Genomic DNA, 14,404 nt, shown 5'->3' with positions numbered 1-14,404 from the left:
GGCTCTCTATTCACCTCACTGTTTCTTTTTCCAAGAAGAAGCTTTTTAGTTTGAATCCATCCCATTTATTGATTCTTGATTTTATTTCTTGCACTGTAGGAGTCTTATTAAGAAAGTCAGGGCCTAATCAGATATGATGAAGATTTGGGCCTACATTTTTTTCTATTAGGCATGGGGTCTCTGGTTTAATTCCTAGGTCCTTGTTCCACTTTGAGTTGAGTTTTGTGCATGGTGAGAGATAGGGGCTTAATTTCATTTTATCACATGTGGATTTCCAGTTTTCCCAGCACCATGTGTTGAAGAGGCTATCCTTTCTCCAATATATGTTTTTGGCACCTTTATCTAATATGAGATAACTGTATTTATGTGGATTTGTCTCTCTGTCCTCTATTCTTCTATACCATTGGTCTACCAGTCTGTTTTGGTGCCAATACCATGCCGTTTTTGTTACTATTGCCCTGTAGTATAGTTTAAGGGCTGGTAAAGTCATGCCACCTGCTTCACTCTTCTTGCTAAGGATTGCTTTAGTTATTTTGGGTCTCTTATTTTTCCAGATGAATTTCATGACTGCTTTTTCTATTACTATGAGGAATGTCATTGGGATTTTGATTGGGATTGCATTAAATCTGTATAGTGGTTTTGGTAGTATGGACATTTTGGACAATATTAATTCTGCCTATCCAAGAACAAGGGAGATCTTTCCATCTTCTAAGGTCTTCTTTAATTTCTTTCTTTAACGTTCTATTATTTTGATTGTAGAGGTCTTTCACCTCTTTTGTTAAGTTGATTCCCAAGGGTTTTTTGTTGTTGTTGTTGTTGTTGTTGTTTTGTTTCATTTTGTTTTGTTTTGAGACTATTATAAAAGGGATAGTTTTCCTAGTTTCTCTTTCAGAGGATTTGACACTGATGTACAGAAATGCCTTTGATTTATGGGTGTTGATTTTATATCCTGCTATGTTGCTGAATTCATTGATTAGTTCTAGAAATTTTCTGGTGGAATTTTTTGGATCTTCTAGGTATAGAATCATATCGTTGGCAAATAGTGAAAATTTGAGTTCTTTTCCTATCTGTAGCTCTTTAATTTCTTTCATCTGTCTGATTGCTCTGGCTAGAGTTTCAAGAATTCTGTTAAATTAGAAGTGGTGAAAGAGGGCATCCCTGTCTTGTTCAGTTTTTAGAGGGAATGCTTTTAATTTTTCTCCATTTAGAATGATGTTGGCTTTGGGCTTAGCATAGCTAGCTTTTACAATGTTGAGATATGTTCCTGTTATCCTTAGTTTTTCTAGAATTTTGAACATGAAGGGATGGTGTATTTTGTCAAATGCTTTTTTTGCGTCTTTTGAGATGATCGTATGTTTCTTATCTTTACATCTATTGATGTGATGCATTGTTTGATTTCCATATGTTGAACCAACCTTGCATCCCTTTGATGAACCCCACTTAATCACAGTGCACTATCTTTTTAATATAGTTTTATATTCGATTTGCCAGCATTTTATTGAGAATTTTTGCATCTATGTTCATTAGAGATACTGTTCTGAAATTTTCTTTTTTTCATGTGCCTTTGTCTGGTTTTGGAATCAGGGTGATATTGGCTTTATAGAATGAGTTTGGAAGTGTTCCCTCTTTTTCGATTTCATGAAATAACTTGAAGGTCTCATGGAACTCAGCTATGTATCCATCTGGTCCTGGACTTTTCTTGGTTGGTAGGCTTTTGATGGTGTCTTCTATTTCATTGCCTGAAATTGATCTGTTTAAATTGTGTATATCATCCTGATTCCGTTTGGGCAAATCATATGAGTCTAGAAATTTGTTGATGCCTTTGATATTTTCCCCAATGTTTCACCTTCAGTCTGTGGATGTCTTTTCCTATGAAGAGGAGTCTCTTGAAGGCAGCATATTGTTGGGTCTTTTTTTTTTTTTTTTAATCCAATCTGCTAGTTTGTCTTTGGTGAATTTGAGCCATTAACATTCGGGGTTTTTGTTTATTTTTGGTATTTAACTTGACTTGGTTTCTCCTTTGATTAGTATTTCCTTTAGTGCAATACTTCCCTTTGCTGATTTTCATTATTGTTTTTTGTTTCCTTCTCATGGAACATTTTGCTGAGTGCATTCTGTAGTGCAGCCTTTCTAGTTGTAAATTCTTTTTAACTTTTATTAATCATGGAAGGTTTTTATTTCATCATCAAATCTAAAGCTTAATTTTGCTGGGCATAAGATTCTTTTTTTTTTTTTTTTTTTTTTTTTTTTTTTTTTTTTTTTATTGTGGGTTGTTCAAAACATTACAAATTTCTTGACATATCATATTCCACACTTTGATTCTAGTGGGTGGCATAAGATTCTTGGTTGGCATCCATTTTCTTTCAGAGCTTGGTATATGTTGTTCCAGGATCTTCTAGCTTTCAGGGTCTGGGTTGAAAAATCTGCAGATATCCTAATTAGTTCCTCCTATATATAATTTGATTCCTTTCTCTTGTGGCTTTTAAAAATCTCTCCTTATTCTCTATGCTAGGCATTTTCCTTATAATGTGCCTTGGTGTGGATCTGTTGTGATTTTGTACATTTGGTGTCCTGTAAGTCTCTTTTCCAATTCATTCTTCATGTTTGAAAAATTTTCTGATATTATTTCGTTGAATAGATTGTTCATTCCTTTGGTTTGTGACTCTATGCCTTCCTCTATCCCAAAATTCTTAAATTTGGTCTTTTTATGTTATCCCATAATTCTTGAATGCTTTATTCATGGTTTCTTACCATCTTTACTGTGTGGTCAACATTCTTTTTAAGATTATATATTTTGTCTTCATTGTCTGAGGTTCTGTTTTCCAAGTGATCTAATCTCTAGGTTATGCTTTCTGTTGAACTTTTAATTTCGTTTATTGTTTCTTTCATTTCAAAGATTTCTGGGTTTTTTTTCAGAACCTCTATCTCCTTATTGAAGTAATCTTTTGCTTCCTGTATTTGCTTATGTAGCTCTTTATTGAAATGATCTTTTGTTGCCTGTATTTTCTCTCTTATATCATCCTTTAATTCACACAACATTTTAATTATTTACATCCTGAACTCCTTCTCTTCTGTTGTGCTGGCCATGGATCCTAATAATGTAGTATCTTGGTTTGTTGGCGGCACTTTCTTCCCTTTTTCTTTTAATGATGCTCATGTGTCTTCCCTTCTAGCACTGTAGATCCAAGGCTTTACAGTTTTTACCCTATAGGCTTATAGTGTTTCTGCAGGTTTCCAATATCTCTCCTTTAAAGGGAAGAACAATGTGAACAGATCTCAATACAAATGATATACAACCTTAAACCAAAGAGCTGCTATTAAGACATTAACAGTTTTGTCACAATATACAGAAACGGTACCTTCAATTATTAGCTACAGTATAAACAGTAGGTTTGCAAAAGGGTCTTCAGTTTCTGTTGGTGGACAAAGAACCAGGGATGAGGTATAGGATGAGATGTTGGGGTAGGAAGTGAGGATATAGAGTATTAGATCTTAGAAAGCATGAAAGAGGAATCTAAAGAAGTTGGTGAATAGCAGAAGAGAGAGAAAGTGATTTGGGGGAGACAAGTAAGTGAGAAGACAGTAGAGTACAAAAGACAGACAAACATAAATATTAGGAAAAGTAAAAAAAATGTAAAAATAGGAGATAAAAGAATATACAACACCACTGTATATGCTATTTAGACATCCGAGTCCTTAGTAGCCTAATTCATGAAAAGTACTTCTTTCATAAATGTTGGGGATGTGAGGACCAGAGGAGAGAGAGAAAGAGAAATCCCAAGGGAAGATACAAGGATTGTTTTTGTTGGAGATCAGTATCTTTCCAGCTTCCCTTCTCATCTAGTAGGTGAGGTTGTCTGTTTTTTGCTCTTATCTCCACCCTCAGGATGGTGAAGATTATTAGGGTGTGAGGATTGGTCTTGGGAGTGTAGCTCCTGGAAGTGGGGTATAGCACTTACCAGTCATCGATGGGAGACTGTACCCCAAGGATCTCCTTTGGGGCCCACTTTTGTGATGTGGGTGCCTGGTCTTATCTCCTTATATTTCCTGTAGACCTCATTATTCCTGGTCTCTAATTTAGTCTCTAAACTGTGTCTCACCCACACCCTCCCTTTCTACTTCCCAATCAGGAACCTTTTTCTCCAGAGTCTTGTGGGATGTGCTCAGGGGACTGTGCACCTGTCTCAGAGAGCTGTTTTATATTGGGAAGTTCAGGACCTGGTTTTGCAGACTTCGGACTGACTGCATAGCCGCAGGCACTGTGCCAGGTTATCGGGCTGCTGGGAAGAGGGTGCAGTTGGGGACTTTTGGTACCTTGATTATGTTTCTAAACCTCAGCCAGTGTTCCAAGTTGGGAGTTGCCCCAACTAGAGATGGCGACAAACGTGTCCCAAGATGGAGGTGGCTGCTTTCAGTAATGGGGTATCAGATGTGGTGGGGCTGAACGGTGGTGTTGAGTGGTGTGTTCAGAGATGCAGCTCTGTGGCGTGCAGTATTGTGGCTAGCGGCTTTCATCAGACCCAGTGCAATGTCCCCAGGTGCAGGCTACTGCATGTAGAGAACTGTGGCAGTGGTTGCAGTGCCCCAAGATGAAGGAGACTGGAGGAGCCCATGTTGGTAGACATGGGTCCACACAGGTGTTACCGTCAGGACCTGCGCGGGTTGGTGGGCAGGAGTTCTGCATGGGTGCTGACGCCGGTGGTCCTACTTGGGCACCTGCAGGACCTGCATGGAGGAGTGGTCAGGAGTCCTGCATGGGAGCAGCTGTCAGGGGTTCTCTAATCATTCGCAGAGAAACCGTATTTCCACTACTTGAATCCCAGCTCCAGGAGTAACACAGAATGCAGCTTCCCTCTAGCACGCCATCTTGGATCTCCCCCTTGTTGTTAGTTTTTATTCATAATTATAAACTTAACTGTAATCCAAATAGAATAAGGAAAATATGGGAAATTTTGTTATTCATTTTTGTTCATAATCATAAAATTAATCCAGCTAAAATATTCTGCTTGTATAATTTGCCTTTGACCCAATAATCATGCTTACCTGTTTTGTAAATGTCATATTTTTATCATTTTCAAGGCCCTAGCTGACTTCCTTTTGGTCTTTTGCATGTTCTTCCAATAAATGAAATTACTGGGAATTTTTAATTCATGTGGAGACTGCCCTCTTCTACATCTGCAAATGTCACCCTACATATAGTCATCCCTTAAATCCTAATCCACATAAGATTCCTCACTGCTCTCCAAATAAGCCCTGTGCTCTCCAGATAAGCCCTGTACTTTTTTTTTTTTTTAATGTCTGTACCCTTATTCGTGGCTTTGTATGTTTAGCTAAGAATGCCCTATCTTTACCCCTCAAAATTGTATGGATATTAGGTGTCATCTTCCTTCATGAATTTCAGCAATTAGAGTTAATGTCTTATCTAAAAGCCATAATATGTTATACCTCTCAAGGGATTTAAGATATTGTGCCTGGAATTATAGCTGTCTTTTGTCTTTTTATAGCCACACAGAAAGTTCCACAAAAGCAAAGTTGGTTTTCCAGTCTTTGTACTCTCTGTGATAACAAACAAGACACAAAATGAAGTGCATTTAACTTGTTTTGTTGTTGAATTGATAAACTTGGGAAGAATTTTAAATATGTATCACAGTTAGTGGCTAGTGTTAGAATCAAGGAATTTTCTCAGACTTGTATAGTTCTATGGTTTGCGTACCATTCAGTTTTTTTTTTTATCTGAAAAGAAGGATAATAAAAAATGGACTAATTGGAATCTTCAGGGATTAATCAGAATCTCTGTTTCTTTTTAGAGCCTGTTTAATAAATTAGTAGAACTCACTGAGGAAGCCAGGAAAGCATATAAAGATATGGTTGCAGCAATGGAGCAAGAGCAAGCTGAAGAAGCCTTAAAAAATGTGAAAAAGGTACCACACCACATGGGGCATTCTCGGAACCCCTCTGCAGCAAGTGCCATTTCTTTCTGCAGTGTTATTTCTGAACCTATCTCTGAAGTAAATGAAAAGGAATATGGTAAGTTATTGCATACCATTTGAATGACTTAAACTTTAAAATAATTTAATTAATTAAAATAATTTTGTATGTAACTTTCCATTCTACCTTTTGTTCTTACCTTTATTTTTTTTAATCATCCAAACATTTCAATAACCCATAAATTTCTAAGTTTTCAATTCTGTATAGGACAATGGGACATAATGGGTTAAAACTCAGGAGAATTTTTGAAATAGGCATTCTATGAGACCCTGGAATTCAGTCACAGTTCCAAAATCTTAAAATAGCCAACGTAGATCTTAAAAGTAGAATGCACCATACATGTGACCTATCACTAAGTAAATATTAGGAAGTTTTATTCTAATAATTTATACTCAGTTATTGAATTCTATATTTACTAAGTAAACTAAAGAACTGAATACTGCTGAGTCCAATCTTATAAAACCTAGACACATGACATTTACTTTGAATTAAATCTAATTGAGATAAAAAAGAAATACAGACCCACAGTATTTGTGTTTAATGTTTAACATTATTTACTGCAGTCTGCATTTCAGTAGTCTCCTTGCCTTGTTTTATAATACTTTGAACTCTTTAACTTCTCTTCCTTGAACTAGTTTCTGTTTCATGTATCCTGTCTTGATGTTCTTTTTGTTTATTGTTTTTTGGGTTTTTTTAAAGAATAACCTCCTCCTTCTTTTTGGCATCTTGCTCTTCTTTTTCTTATGTTAATCTTATCTAAGAGTTTACCAAATAGTTTGTTATCACCTAAAATTTAATATATAGAAATCTGAGTCCCCATTTTCTTCCCATTCCCTTCCGTGGCTTCTTGTCTGTGATTGTAGCTAAGTGTTTGATAAATCATCAGGCCAGAGGCAATTAACAAGTTGTTTTTGGTCTTTAGGAATCAGTTGGTCATAGACAGATGTTACTTGCTAGAGGCAGCCATGTTTCTTTTGCTGAAGTGATAGCTAGTTAAAAATAAAATGAAGTAAATAAGTTCACTCCTCCCTCTGTATATATATTTAGTAAAAGGCCAAGTCTCAAAAGCAGTCTGCAAGATAAATCTATAAAGCAAAGGATTTGGGCTAATGACAGATAGATAAATAATCTCCATATGGGGATGTATAGGAAAAAAACAGCATGAAAAGAAACTCTCAAAGATTTAGTATCAGATTTAAACTGTTCAAAGATTGAAACTTGGTTTTTCACTCTCTGCCTAGGGGATTTAGGTATAATCAATTAATTTCTGAACCTCAGATTTCTCTTTAGGATAAAAATGTTTGAAGGAAATGTAAATATGCCATAATATTTTAAGAAATTTAGTGCTTTTAAAGTTTTTTGCATAATTGAATATATCTATAAATATATTAGTAAACTTTTTCATTTTGAGTACCCGCCCCCTGTACTTAGTATATGGCAACCATAGAGGACATAGGATTGGGAGTGAGGAGAGTTGATGTGTGGAGCAGCAAATAGAACAAATGCTTTTTGAACTATGTAAAAAATGCTGTGGGAGTTCAGGTTAGTAAATGCCTCTTGTGGAAAAGTCAGGAAAGATTCACAAAGAAACTAACATTTAAGGGTGGATATCAAGGATGAGTAAGAGTCTCAGGGGTAAAAGAAAACACAATTTGAATAGAAAGAATGTTGTATGCTAAAGCATAGCTTATGCAGTGACTACAGGCAGCAGTGAGAATTCAGTGATACAAGATGACATGCATGGGTTGGGGTCAGGATGAAATGGTACTGGAAAGATAGATAAAGGTCTGTTTTAATCAACTTTCTTTTTGCTGCTGTGACTAAAGATCTAACCAGAACAGCTCTAGAGAAGGAAAAGTTTTATTTGGGGGCTCACAGTTTCAGAGGTCTCAGTCTATAGCACCTGGCTTCATTCCTCAGTGCTTGAGGTGAGGCTAAACATTATGGCAAAACAGTGTGGCAGAAGGAAGTAGTTCACATGATGATCAGCAAGAGAGAGAGTTCCACTTACCAGGTACAAAATATATACCCCCAAAACATGCCCCCAATGTCCACCTGTGCCAGCCACACCCTACCTGCCTTTAAGCTACACTTAGTTAATCCCACTAGGGGATTAATTCATTGCTTGGGTTAAGACTCTCATAACCCAATCATTTCTCCTCTAAACCTTTTTGCATTGTCTCACACATAAGCTTTTGGGGGACACCTCATATACAGACCACACAGGATTGGATCATGAAGGGCTTGGCTATGCTAAGCTAAGGGGTTTGAATCCTGTCCTAGGGTGATGGAAAGCCAGTTAGATAATGATATAGTCAATTCACAGAACCAGTTAGGAAGATATAAGGCATGAACTAAAGCAGTACTGATCAAATTTGGTAGTTTTTGAGCTAGAAGTGACAGGATGAATTCAGGGGAATGAAGATGTATCCTAAGGGAGAAAGAAGACAAGGATTACTCTGAGGTTTCTTCACCTTTAAGACTGTGAATGGTAATGTAATTAGCTGAGACTGAGAATCTAGGAGAAAATTTTGTTTTCATGAGGTAGAAGTGAGAATGGGAAGGATCTGTTCATAGGAAAGGCAGTTTTTTTTCTTTATAAACCATGTACCTGACTCAAAGTGCCATAAATATGGTCTGTGTCAAAGTATAGTCAGTCTATGGGTGATAATCAAATTGAATACATTAATATGAGTAGGTTTCTTATTTCACTACAACTTGATGAAAATATTATACTTATAAAATACAAGTCAGAGCTGGAGTGTAATTAAATATTTTTATTTAAAAAATAAAAATAGAGGGGTAGAAGAGCTGTGTTTCATTTACTGATTCCTGGTACATTTTTTGTTCTATATTGATTTCCTGATATTAAAAATAATTTTAGATTATCACCACTGTATTATATAATAACATTTGGTACTTCAGAATCACTGTGTAAGCCAAGCTACACATACTATCAAACAGATTTTCACAGTATTAGGAATACATGGATTGATTCATTGCTTATATATGGAATTACATTCCCCAAAATATCTTAGTAACTTGCTGACCAAATGTGATATAAACTCTTGAAATCAGAATATTTTTGCTGGATATTTTGGCTCTGCCATCTGTGAGTTGTGAGTACTTGAGCTTAGTATAACCATAACCTGCCAACTGCCCCCTTCAAAAAGAAAAGAAAAAAAAAGTGTAGATGATCCATTGATTTTCATGAATATATGGATTTTATATATGAATGTCAGTTGGTTCCTGTTGGTATAAGAGCTTTTGCTTTAATTTTTAGTTTTTCAATCAATTTCTGAGGCCAACAAATTTCAGTATTTTGTTCGTCACTCTTTTTGCATTTTAAGTGCCATGATTTTGAAACAGTGTTTTAGCTTTTAAAAATCTGTTTGCTATTTGTAGAAACAAATTGGAGAAACATGGTGGAAACTTCAGATGGACTGGAAACATCAGAAAATGAAAAAGAGGTTTCCTGTAAGCACGGCACTTCTGAAAAACCTATTAAACTTCCACTTGACACAATTCATGTTAGTAAGCAGCCATCATTAGTGTCTGTAGGCAGTACTACCTCAGCTACAGATCCTGGGAAATCTACAGCAGGGGATAAAGAGGAAGTGAAGCCAGATGACCTGGAATGGGCCTCACAGCAGAGTACAGAGACTGGCTCTTTGGATGGTAGTTGCCGAGATCTTTTGAATTCCTCCATCACCAGCACCACTAGCACTCTTGTACCTGGCATGCTTGAAGAAGAGGATGATGAAGAGGAGGAAGAGGAGGAAGATTATACTCATGAACCTATATCAGTAGAAGTGCAGCTTAATAGTAGAATTGAGTCATGGGTCTCAGAGACCCAGAGAACTATGGAAACCCTTCAGCTTGGAAAAACTCTTAATGGTTCTGAGGAAGACAATGTAGAACTAGGTGGAGAAGAGGAAGCAGAAGCACCTGAGGTGCTGGAGCCAGGAATGGACAATGAAGCATGGACTCCTGACCAACAAGCCAATCCTGAGCAACAGAAGTCCAGTAACTGCAGCTCTGTGAACAAAGAACAATCTGATTCTAATTCTGCACCCCAAAATATATAACTCAGGAAATGTCACCCATCTCCCAACCATGTAAGGGTTGCAGCCATCACCTTTTATGCTTCATCTCAACATTTAGCACTGTCCAGTAGTTATATGTGTTTAATTCCCAACAAATATTTTTGTAGCTTTATGTATTCGTTATGATCAATAGCTTAGCTTTTAATTAGCATCAAAGTGTCTTTCTAAGGACTGTGCAGAAAATTCAGATCTGTTTCACCTTATTTTATAATGAAAATAATAATTAAAAGAGAAGACCAAGTTTTAAAGGAAATAAATTTAAAATGCCTATTTAAGTTCATTTTGAAAGCTTAAGATCAAGGTTCTAAGGATAAAAACAGCTGTCAGTGTTTGTTTCATGACTACAACTCCTTCACTCTTAATTTGTCTGATTAAAAAGTTGGGGTTTTTTTTGTTGTTGTTGTTGTTGTTTTAAAAAGAGCTAAAGATAGGCTCAGAAAGCTTAAAGGCTGAGGTTAATGAGTCCACAAAGTGTATACATTAAGAAATGGATGCAACTTTTATTTGGCCCATAAATGCTTACTTCAGAAGTCACTGATCATTATAATCCATTAAAGTTGTGATGGGCTAAAACAGAGTCTCCAGAATTTAGCAGTGATGCCACCAGGATAGATTAGAACTGGCTGGCCTCATTTGTAAAAAGTGATAAATGTCATTTATGATAATGAATAGTCACCCAAGATAGGACCTGTCAGGTTCTATCTTGAATTGCTTCTTACTTACCTCAGGAATGCTTTTGTACATAGTCTTATTTACATAAAGTTAGATAAATTTTGACAGGTGAATAACTGTAACTGATTGTATGACTGCATCACTTACATGTAAGCTATCCTGAAACGTCTATTCTGATATGTTCTCTTGCATGCTTCTGGTTCAGGACACTCTTGATTTGAGATATGGATTTGATTGGGCATTCAAACTTGTCCTGAGTACAAAACCATTTCATCTTTTTTTAAATATACATTTCAAGCCTAGCCTTGAGAACCTTCCACATAGCGACCACCATAATTACTGAAAGGAAAGGGAATTTTGCACAATTCATAACATGTATCCTGATAATCAAGGCTTAGAAGAGGAAGTTTTAGAAGAACAGAGAAAGTTGTTCTAATTGTGCTGAACCTATTAGATGACTTATATACAGATATATGCAGGTATTTTTTATTCACTATTATTTATCTCTGCCCTTCTCTAGGAGTGTGTGTACTTGCTTGGGAGAAGTTACACTTACTGAGCTTAATATTTTATTTGCTAGTCAATCATCACCTGAACTTTAATGATATCTACAAGTTTATGTAATGGTAGGAGAATTACAAATTATTCATTTCTCTGTCTTCCCTCTACCGCCTCCTCCATCTCCAACTGGCTAACATGCACATGTTCAATCAGCTTTCTACTTAAAAGCTCCCATAGATGCAAAACAGAGGAGGGAGTGTTATTTCCCTACCCTGATTGTATGGGACAAGGCATTGCCTCACAGAGGTGGGAGAGAAGAGTTGGGCAGATTCTTTACTGAACTTATTGGGACTACTGTGCTAGTGTTGATGTTTTATAATGCTGGCACTTAATTACTGGAGAGATTAGATTCTTGGTTGATAATATAGTACTTGTGGCTTACGAAAGTTTAGGAGCGTTGCTATATAGAAAATGTCAGTCTGTCAGCTTTATTAGTGTGCTAAAAGGGGACATTATTATATGTCCTGTCTACACTGTTCTCCAGTATAGACTTCCTAGGCACTAATTATTCAATACTTAAAGGAACACAGCGTGTAAGGAATGAAGCCTCTGAAATAGTTATCATGGATTTATACGTGGCAGATCTTACTGTCTCTACACATTTGGAAGTGTTAGTTTGTTTAAAGAAATGATAGAGGATTTGAACTACTGACAATCTTAAAAGTGAATTGAAAAACTTTTCATACTTTTTATGATGTTAATTTCCTTTATTCCATGTCAGTGATTCAGATAACTCTTGATCTTGAGGTAATGGCTTTTCAAAGGTTTCTTATATTTTGTATCTCTTCTGAACAGGAATCACCATTTTAGATTTTTGACATTTGTATCAAAAGAGAAGTTGGAGAAATCTTCAGAACACCAGTAATTTAATTTTGCTATAGACTTCAGAAGTATTTGATTATGTTTGATAAATGCTCTCACGCATGCAGTACCTCTTCTGCCAGCAAAACCAAGGGACCATAGCCTTTTTTATATGAGACAGGTCACTTCTAGAGGACAACCCAAGATTTATTAAAGAAAATGCTACTATGTTGAGAGTATACTTAAGTATGTATTAATGATGTCTTTATAATTTGTTTCTTTAAATTTTGAAATTTGTGTATATTGAACTATAGGCTTTGGATGAGGTATGAGAATCAGGAAAGTTTTATTTTTGGAAATTGTGTGGTTCACTCTTTGGAGACCTAGAAAGAGATCTCTTGGTAAGAGTAAGGGTTCATTAGCACAAGAAATAAAAAACATAGTGACTTTTTTTCTTAGTGTATAGTTGTTTTACTGGCAATACTTAATGTTAGATTTCTATTTCAGTATATAAGTATATGAATTACAGTATGAATTACACTCCCCAAATTAGATTTCTGCTTCAGTAGATTTGTTTGCTGTGAAGATTACTTCTCAAAAGACAAATGTTCATATTAGCTTAATTTTTTGGTTTAAATATGTTTGTAAATGATGTAATATATTTCTTTTGACTAAACATGGAAAAATAATGTGTGTTATATTGAAAAGTTTTTACAGGCTTTGACTGGAGGTCATTTTTGCAGAGATGGTATTTTATATGCTTCCAGTATTTGAAAAGAATTAGTCAAAAGGAATTCACATAGTTTAAATATTGATAAATTAATATCCAAATAATGTAATTGTTTGATTTCTTAATAAGCTAGGGAAGGTGGGTGGGGTGGGAATTATAATGTGCAAATGAGTAGTGATCTCTACATTAATTTTCAACTCTTTAACATAAAACTGCTAAACCGTAACACATTGTTACTTTAATATATGTATAAAAAAGTATTATTGTTTGTAAAGCTGCTGTTGGCTTTAAAAAAATAAAAAGAACTCATCATGTAAGTATTTTCTGTATGTTGTGCCAACAGGTTAGAACATTAATCTGCTAAAAATTTAATTAATTATCTTTTTTGATTTAAAAAATTTTTCTGTGAAGTAATTTATTTGTCTTCTTCCTCCCTTATCCTTTCAGTCTTTATACACACCACAATATCAACCAAATTTTTTCTAATCTGAAACTGAAATCTAAATCTTAATGATAAAAATTTAAAATTTGTTGGCACATCACACCTTAAAAGTATTTGTATTATTTTATAATGTAATTTCCAAATATACCATATGAGTTTATAATTTAATGTCTTAATTATAATGCTCTAATAAAAACTAGCAACATTAGTTGAGTTATAATATGAAGGGATTTTCATCTTGCTTTTTTGCTGTATGAAGAATAATTGTTATCACGTTGGGGGTAATAACAGCTTTTTTTGCACTATGTAAATTCTAGTGGGGGTTCTTCTGTACTAATAAAATGATTATTGAAAAGTAGTCTTATCATTTCAGAATAGGTACTCACCCAACATGTAGAGTAGTGAAAAAAGAAAAGCTTAATTTGTAGAGTTGTTCAGTGCTCACATAGATTTGCCAAAGAATATTGTAAAATCTCTAGGAAGGTATTAAAAATCTCCATATGGGATGGTTGGTGTGAGCTGTGGCAAGGGCTTAGGGCTGTAGCCAGAGACCATCCTATTGTTAGGAGGCTCCAGAAGAGTCGTCCTTTTTGTGAGTTCCTCTGTGCCAGACACTGTTCTAAGCCACTTCCCAAAAGTAACACATTTAGAGATGCCATTACCACTACTCACTTTTCAGAAGATGAAACAGTCATGGAGATACTGATTTGTCCAGGATCCCATAGATGGTCAGTAGCAGAACTCAGTTCCATTCCAGAGTGCTTGATTTTAATCACTGCTTTCTTGGGTCTCTGCACAAAGTGCTGAGGCTATACAAACTGAGCATACCTTCACTACCTTTAGGCATCTACTCGGTGTGAAACTTGAGGAATGAACTGATTGCTTTAGGGACTGGATTATTGAGCCTTACCTGATCACTTTCCCTAGAATAGTCACTGTCACAATGAAAGGGTGGGGAATCTGAAAGACTGGACTCTTCTCTATTCAGAAACAGTAAGATACTTAAACTTTATTTCTTTTATGAAAATTTTGGTGATCACAAAGGAGGGATACATCATCAGTTGTATCAGAAATTTCCTTTCTTTTATTTTTAGTTATACATGA

General features: G+C 35.6%; 1 protein-coding gene across 1 annotated transcript in view; it reads left to right on the top strand.

Annotated features, from left to right (window-relative positions):
• Positions 1-13,655, top strand: part of Secisbp2l (SECIS binding protein 2 like) — a 51,131-nt gene extending 37,476 nt beyond the window's left edge. Inside the window, exons 17-18 of the mRNA XM_046461214.2 lie at positions 5,808-6,027; positions 9,394-13,655. Coding sequence (XP_046317170.1) covers positions 5,808-6,027; positions 9,394-10,076 — 903 coding nt within the window. The 3' untranslated portion in view covers positions 10,077-13,655. The remainder of the gene's footprint in view (positions 1-5,807; positions 6,028-9,393) is intronic.
• Positions 13,656-14,404: the final 749 nt, after the last annotated feature.

The sequence above is a fragment of the Marmota monax genome, unplaced genomic scaffold, assembly GCF_021218885.2.
Source record: "Marmota monax isolate L192 unplaced genomic scaffold, Marmota_monax_Labrador192_F-V1.1 WCK01_AAM20220418_F8-fsc00001, whole genome shotgun sequence".
NCBI classification, from domain to species: Eukaryota; Metazoa; Chordata; class Mammalia; order Rodentia; family Sciuridae; genus Marmota; species Marmota monax.
Note: the sequence above shows the minus strand (reverse complement) of the source record. Positions and strands in the feature narration are given on the sequence as shown.